We start from the raw sequence: 8,277 nt of genomic DNA on the forward strand, positions 1-8,277 counted from the left end.
TGGAGAACATATCCGGGCTCTAAATGAGAAAGAAACAGTGACATTAAAGGCATATTATAGAGTTCAGAAGTGTGTTCACCTGTTGGCCTTGTTGTCATAATCCCACTATTTCCTTGAAATCACATCACAAGCGGCACCTCCTGTTCCAAAGTCATCCAGGACCTCAAGGCATTTCGTTCTGAAAGAGGATAAATCACAAAAAGTAGATCTGTTAGGTCAATCCACTATCTTGGCACTGAGCAACAGGAAGGTACTATTTGTTTAAAGAGAGAGAAACACATTAACAATGGTTTCTATGTGGGCTGTTAAACTGGCATGAACATCTGAAGTTCACGCCAAAGCAGAGTGCCTTGATGTGAGAGATCTTGAGAGCGCGTGAGGGAGCATCCTATACCACAGAGTATAGAAAATATTACAGTGTAACTTGGGGGAAAAAATTGTGCAGAAAATTGTTTTCAGTGTAATTAGGATGAAAATATTTTCAGTCCCTGTATGAGAGGATAGGTCTGGCTGACTAGTGCTACTGAACTTCCTGCAGGCACCACACCTTTAAATACAAAGGGAACCTACGCCACCTGGTTGTCTCAGGTGAAATAGTCCTAAGGTGTATCCCATTTCACAGGTGAGACAGTAATAAAGCTGCACTTAATGCTGTTTTCACTGTAAAATCATCTGTTGCTATATCATTGGGAAGTGATTAACCTTTTATTATGATCACAGTTTTATTATAGACTATCATGCACGCAATGTGAACATTTTGTGATGCTCCAAATCTTTTGAAATCATTTGACTCCGCCCTCTTGGGTTGGTCCTCCTGAGGTGAGCCGGCTATAAACTCCGGCTCACACACATCTGTAGGTGAGTGTGGCTTCAGTACTCCGGCAGGTATGGTAGCTCAAAGGGACTTCATTGGATTCAAGTCGTCCTGACGCACACAAGGTCCGGGCTTTACGCGGAGAGCTTTATTGGTCTTACACAGCACTGTAAACGAGGAGAATTCATCAAAAAACAACAACAACAACAACAACAATGAAGCTGGAGGTATTGTGTGGGAGCCACTATGACATGAGACACTTTGAGATGTCCTGTGATGCAGAGGCGAGTGTGCGCTCTCCTCTTTCTGCTGAGGAGGAGCTGGGGTCGGATGGGGACTGCGTGGCGCACAGCCCTCCACCTGTTGCTCCATGCGCCGGCACCAAATCCAAGCCGTACACGCGGAGACCCAAACCTCCGTTCTCGTACATCGCCCTCATCGCCATGGCCATCCGGGACTCTCCCTCTGGGCGCCTGACTCTGGCGGAAATAAACGACTATCTGATGAAGAAGTTTCCGTTCTTCAGAGGAAGCTACACCGGCTGGAGGAACTCGGTTCGACACAACTTGTCTCTGAACGACTGCTTTCTCAAAGTGCTCCGGGACCCATCCCGACCTTGGGGGAAGGACAATTATTGGATGCTCAACCCTAACAGCGAATACACCTTTGCTGATGGGGTGTTCCGGCGCAGAAGAAAGCGCATTGATAAGAAGTTCAGCAGGAAGCCAGAGGTGTCCGAGCTCGCGGAGGAGCCGCAGAGCGTTCAGCAGTCTGCATCCGCCACCAAGACTGATTCATGTGTCAAGTTTACCAGTTCATTCGCCATAGACAGCATCCTTAGCAAGCCGTTCAAGAGGGACTCACACAAAGAACATTTACCAGTCCGCCCTGCCTTCACCTGGCCCTGCTACACTGAACTACTGATGCCCCATTCAAATACACCTGCCTCGTTTTCATATGTCAAGACAATCTGGCACAGGGACTGTTCTGCGCATGTGTCAAACGCCTTTGACGGTGGGCTGGTCTCACACTTGAGATATCAGCAGTAAATTCGGACTCTTCTTTTTAATTTGATGATTAAAAATCATCACTGTGCACTGATGATGGACTGTGGCGGCGAGGTGTTACACTTTATTACTTTTATACCTCTGGTCATTTCCCCCTTGAAGCATCATCAGATTTGATATTTTATACACAGTTCTTTGTTGTAAATGTTACTGAACTGACCATTAACGTTGTTGTTTGTTTAAGAAACGTGTTGAAAATATGCACTGTTGACTGTTTTGTGTCTCTTTCTTTAAAAAAAAAAGCTCTTTACAACAAAATAAAAAAACTAAGAAGAGATGGTCTTCGTTTTCTATTGTTGTTATTATTATTATTGCTGTTGTTGTTATAGTTATTATTGTATAATAATAATAATTATTATTGTTGTATAATAATAATAATTATTATTTATTAAATTACAAAGCAGTTAATGGTTCTGGTGGAGCCAAATGAACTGACACTTGACTTGTGCCAATGCAGTAATGTTTAACGGGGCGTGTGTTCCTGTGACTCCACCTTGCAAAATTCTTAGAGAGCTCTGCGAGGGATTGGTTGCTAGTGTACCAAAGAGCCTGCTGTATACACCAGCCTCTTCCTATATGTAAACCCCTCATGCCTTTGCAGCCTGTCATGGCGTCCATATTTTGTAGAGATTTATCCTCAGTTGATGAGGAAGAAGAGCCTCTGCTCCAATAGAAAAATCCAATACCAACAACATCATCAACAATAAAATAAAATTGCCAAAAATTTGAATTAAACAATAATACGAATGCAGCCAAAATCCCCTTATAAGTAGGTCTATTTACTTTTCAGTGTTCATGAAGTTCGTTGCTGCCGGATAGGGGCATCCAATATTTATGTTTTCTGTCTGGCGCTGCAAATAGCTGTCGCCTCAGTCACCACACATGCGCAGGAAGGGGTTTATACAAATGGTGCATCCTGAGCAAAGTCAACTAGAATCCACAATAGGAAGAAATGTCTTCCAAGCAGGCCCATTCTTCTGAGGTTAGAAAGTAAATTTCCTTTAAACCAGCTGTGCATCCTGGTCGCAGCGGGGTTACAGGTTTGATGTTGTTGGTATTCTGGGTAGATTGTGTTGTAAAACTGGACACGCGCAGCCATGCGTAATACTCCACTAAGGCACAAACAAAATGGGCATTTACAGAAGTAAACTTTGCACAAAAGATATTCAAATATTTCGTTATCGGAATCTTTTTTTTAAGACTTCATTTAGAGTTTCTAATCACTTCATTTCTCCAGGGATGTAATCCAGGCTCAAAGATGTAAACTGACACTTGTGCGCTGTGTGTGGTACCTTGGCACGCTCTGATGGAAAAAGCATGCTTTCTCTCATGGCAGAGTCCTAACCCTGAACAGATCCCAGACAAATGAACCGAACTCCTTCTCCCTGTGCACCTTTACAAAATAACACCACCAGCAGGCACTGCCACTGTTTGCAGGAACATGAACAAAGGGGGTTTTAATGTGTTTGAAACTGTGCGACTTTACAGTTTTATCGTGGTTTAGAAAGTGATCGTTATCAAATACTTGTCTGACAAATGTATTTAGAGGTGTTCTGGAAAGTGAGTCGTGGGAGGAGATTTGTCTTACTCCACTGCGCTGTGTCCGGCTTCTAGTCTGGATCCTCGCCAGATGGGGAGGGAGTAGTTCCTGGCGATTTCTTGGAGGGATTTTGGGGGGATAGAAGGGCAGAGAGAGATTTAAGAATTGATAGGTGGTCGAGTTTTGTTTGGCCGGGTGGATATGCGCAAGCAAAGTCAAGGAGCTTTAGTCCCCCTCTCTTATGGGATTACTGCCAGCGATGGACAGAGAGAGGAAGGAGGAACAACAACTGGCGTTTCTTGATTTTCACGGTTATAAACGCGCAGAGCATCTCAGAGGGAAACTGACCTTTTAATCATCGCATTAGGGAACTTTTAATAACGTTTGAAGGTGAGAAAAGTTAGTTGTCCGGGTGTTATAGAGACACCGCAGTGAAGGGACCCAAAAAGAGGCGCAACCATGACGACCGAGAGCTCCAAGCAACATTTGGATCCATCCAATCCTCTGCGCTCCAGTCCAACAGCCGGTGCTCTGAACGCAGCTCTGCTGAGCGCACAGCCGGTGATGGAGAGCACACAGAATGCATCGACCAAATGGAAGAAGGGTAACTCTGGCTTGAGGCGCCCCGAAAAGCCTCCCTACTCTTATATAGCCCTCATTGTGATGGCAATTCAAAGTTCACCGAGCAAAAGACTCACTTTGAGTGAAATCTATCAGTTCCTGCAGGCCCGCTTCCCTTTCTTCAGGGGATCATACCAGGGATGGAAAAACTCTGTCAGACACAATCTGTCTCTGAACGAGTGTTTTATAAAGCTGCCCAAGGGTCTCGGCAGACCTGGAAAGGGGCACTACTGGACCATCGACCCAAGTAGTGAGTTTATGTTCGAGGAGGGCTCCTTTCGTCGCAGACCTCGGGGATTCCGTAGGAAATGCCAAGCTTTGAAACCCATGTACAGGATGATGAATGGTATCGGGTTCGGTGCGTCCATGCTGCCGCAAAACTTTGATTTCCAGTCACCTTCAGGCTCATTAGCATGTCATAACAGCTACAACATAGATCTGATGGGTAACCCGGTGCCAGGTGCCTTCGAGGGACTCGGAGGGGGACACCACGTGCCACACATGTCATCAGGATCAGGGTCTTCGTACATGGCCGCTTGTCAGGTGCCCTCTAACGCGGACTATTGCCCTGACAGCAGCAGCAGCCCCCTGCAGTCCCCCCCAGCCATGGTAGGCACTTTGGACTGTCAGTCTCCTTATTCTAATGCAGCCTCACACTGGAGTTCACCTGGTGTGTCTTCATACATCAAACAGCAGTCGCTGGCATCGAGCAGTCCCACTTCTTCTGCTCTGCACGCGGGAATGTCATCTTACTCTCTGGATCAAGGCTATCTGCACCACAATGCACGAGATTCCTCTGAGATTTCAGGTAGAGCCTCACTGTATAGCCCTGCGCTATATTTTGTATTTTCTGGTTCCTCTTTGCAACATGATGAGTCATAAAGTTTGTGGTGACCATTAAACTGTATGAAATAGCAGTCACCGCTCTTTGTGAATAGCCTATATAATTGAGTTAGACTTTCAGGCATCACATGCATTCTATAACACTTAACACATTTATATAAATAGATTTTCACAATGTAATTTGTATTGTATTGGATAGGTAATGTATACAGAAAATGCACTGGCGTATTTGACCAAAATATTAATATTAACCAATTCAGACCTTTGTTTTTTCTTTTTTTCTTTTTTTTATACATCATAAAATGATGTATGTATAATTGTAGGTGCCCCATGCAGCCTTGTGTTTAATTTCAGTTTCTTAGCATTTTATTGCATTTTCACTCAAGCTGTCTTTTGAGGGCTCTGTATTATAGATTGTATAAATAAAACAATGACACAACAATTACTTTTATTTGTACAACTCCATAAAGACCTTTATTAACATGAGACACACATAATGCGGATATTTACAGTAGTATTGTCTTACTGCTTATTCTGTTAATATTCTTTAATGTTTTATTGCCGTTTAATGCACATAACAAAACAAATTAGTGCAACATCTTACTAAACCAGCTATATGGATGTTTTACAACTAGTGGATTTAGTAATGGTTAATAAATAATTTACTATTGTTTAATAGATCCACTATAAGCTACTAATAATTTTAAGTATTTGGTTGCCAAGTTGTGAAAAATCCACTTGGCTCCACCAGGTGACATGCTTTAGTTATTTTATTTGAGTTATTTTTTAACAAAATGCTTATTTAATCATGAAGTGTAACCCCAACTTCTTAGCATTTAACTGCAGACTTAATTAATTAGTGTAGACAAAAAAAACATAAACACGGAATAAAATCCTTTATTCTTATTTGACTAACATTTATACTTGCAGACTTGCTGGTTAATTAGAAAGTATACACATTTATAACTGTTGCAAATAAAAACACAAAGGATAAACAACAGCCAGAGGATTTTGTGCAACCTATAAATAAGTTGTTATAATAAATTACTGATCGAGATCGACTATTAATAAAGCCATTAAATACAACCTAAAACGCCATGTAAGTGGTACCAACAAATTTAACACATAGCACACATTAATAAACTATTATTTCTCAAGCAATTGGAATAAAAAGAATAGATATTAACCACAACAATAAATAAATAAACAAACAAATAAATTAAAGAAATGCTTATTTGACATGCTGTGTCCTGTGTGTTTACAGTGGGACTGTCTCGGTATTCCAGCCACTCAGCTCCTGTGTGTGACAGGAAGGACTTCGTTTTGAACCTAAACGGAATCTCTTCTCTTCATCCCAGCACCGGCGGATCTTACTATCATCAGCTTCATCACCATCACCAGAGCGTCTATCAGGACGTGAAGCCGTGTGTCATGTGACAAACCCCCCAAAAGGAGAGCTGTCAAGAACTATAATGCTAAATTCAATCCTCAGGTGGAGTTATTTCATCAGAATCTTTGGTAAAAAAAATAAAATAAATTGCATTTCCTTCCTGCTTCAGTCTCGAAGCAGAGACAGTTCTCCTCAGTGACATTTGTTAACCGGTTAATGATGATTATGCGGTGAGGACTTTCACACTCTCGTTACATGACTTTAGCCACATGGATGAGCACTATCAACATTTTTACTACAAAAATACATAACGTACACGTACCTGAAATTATCTTTATTCATGCATCTAATTTTGTTTTCTTGAAGTTGCTGAAATTGTCGCTGTTTTCCTGCAGAAAGCCATTAAAGAGATTTATTTTTAAGAACTGGGAAGTGTTTAATGTCTTAAGCAATACATGTTATATTCATTTTTATTTTATTAAAACTGCAGCCCCCTTTTCTCTTCTTTTTTTTTCTTTCTTTCTGCTTCATAAAATATTATTTTCATTATATCACTCACAATGACACACACAGTGCAGTTTGTGGGCGGTTTCATTGACTTCCACCATTCCCCTTTTGGGAAATGGCCACTTCTTTGATTTACGACTAAAATATTTATGCTTTAACTTACAAAATTCACGTTTTACATTATTAATATGCACCTCTCAGAGACGCTGTCATTACATTAAGACCATCACGGAATCTCAATTGATTAATAAGTACTTTCTTTAAAAAAGGTCGTGTCTTATTTTCACACTGAAAGAGATGCACTGAACGTATCTAACATATGGATTCGGATATGGTTTAGTTTTTCATTTAAACTAATACAATTTTGTGTTATAAAGACAAGTTTTAAACGATTTAAAAGTAATCCTTCTCTGAGACTCTTCAGACGCTGAGGATAATTTAAATGTAATTTGTGTTTTATATAATAAAATAGGAGACCTATATCATTATAGTGTAATGGTTGTTATTAGATACATTTTTAAAGAAAAAGACAAAAGGCGCATTCAATATACAACTATGAAATACAAAAAGCTTGAATTCTTGTTTAGTCCTGTTGGCTTTCATGTGACTGTGCCGCCACCTTGTGGTAATTGTCTTAATTGAAAGTTGAAGAACTCCAATTATATTGAATTTATGCATCTGCGTTATGGAACATTTTGCTAAAGAGATTGTTGTGTTGCATACACAAATACATGCATTGTGGTGAAATGTAAGTGTCCCTCTGATATGAGCCCTGACAGTAGTGTTACCGGAGATACAATATAACAAAAACAAAAAGTTGGACTTGATGAATCAAGTTCTGACTGCTTATAAACTCTGGAAAATGGATCTGTTTTTTCCTTTGAGGTTTGTTTATCTTTCAATTTGTAACAATTTTTCCGTTTAACATCAAGACAACCCAATGTTGCAAATCTCATTTTCCTTTTCAGTTGTGTCTCCTACTTTCCACACTAGCACATTTATAAACATCATGAAGGATCTCTGTAAGAGCATTTTTTACCAGACAGAATTCACTGCAGGACATCCCCACAGAGTGTGACAGGGTGTCTCTTTTATCGCAGCCATGTCACCATTTGTCTGAGACAGTAGCAACCATTTTATTTCTTTTTGCTGTATACACCCTATGCAAGATTTTCCTTTGAATGATTCTATATCTGTCACGTTTTGATATTATAAGTATTCCATATTGTTTGCCAAGTGACTGCTGTGGAAAGGGGACCTCCTATATCCCCCCAGCCAAGTTATGCTAGTGAGTTACACAGAGTTGTAGAAAGCTGTAGAAAGGCAGACAAGTTTATAAATACCAAAGACCAATCCTTTAATGGCAACAATATCCACTAACTTATCGTCTACAGCCTTCTCTATCTCTATTAGAACCCATTTTAGATGTAATTATAGAGTATATTTGTAGGTGAGATAAGAAGGAGGCATCATTTAGGTTATACTATTCCTTCGA

The 8,277-nt window shown here is 40.5% G+C and overlaps 2 protein-coding genes across 2 annotated transcripts; both read left to right on the forward strand.

The window, feature by feature from the left end:
* The first annotated feature begins 845 nt into the window (after positions 1-845).
* On the forward strand, positions 846-2,156 carry foxq1a (forkhead box Q1a). The gene has a single exon (XM_051408675.1). It carries the CDS (start codon positions 1,030-1,032, stop codon positions 1,861-1,863), a length of 834 nt encoding a protein of 277 aa, XP_051264635.1. The 5' UTR covers positions 846-1,029; the 3' UTR covers positions 1,864-2,156.
* Positions 2,157-3,397: 1,241 nt separating this feature from the next.
* foxf2a (forkhead box F2a) lies at positions 3,398-6,700 on the forward strand. The gene is made up of 2 exons (XM_051410193.1): positions 3,398-4,850; positions 6,150-6,700. Exons 1-2 carry the CDS (start codon positions 3,881-3,883, stop codon positions 6,320-6,322), a joined length of 1,143 nt encoding a protein of 380 aa, XP_051266153.1. The 5' UTR covers positions 3,398-3,880; the 3' UTR covers positions 6,323-6,700.
* Positions 6,701-8,277: the final 1,577 nt, after the last annotated feature.

The sequence above is a fragment of the Dicentrarchus labrax genome, unplaced genomic scaffold, assembly GCF_905237075.1.
Source record: "Dicentrarchus labrax unplaced genomic scaffold, dlabrax2021, whole genome shotgun sequence".
In the NCBI taxonomy this organism is placed as follows: domain Eukaryota; kingdom Metazoa; phylum Chordata; class Actinopteri; family Moronidae; genus Dicentrarchus; species Dicentrarchus labrax.

Excerpts from the sequence above, each read along its gene's own strand:
- foxq1a (XM_051408675.1), top strand. The coding sequence starts at position 1,030 with ATGAAGCTGGAGGTATTGTGTGGGAGCCACTATGACATGAGACACTTT.
- foxf2a (XM_051410193.1), top strand. The coding sequence starts at position 3,881 with ATGACGACCGAGAGCTCCAAGCAACATTTGGATCCATCCAATCCTCTG. Across the intron at positions 4,851-6,149 it reads AGATTCCTCTGAGATTTCAG|TGGGACTGTCTCGGTATTCC; the intron begins GTAGAGCCTCAC and ends GTGTGTTTACAG.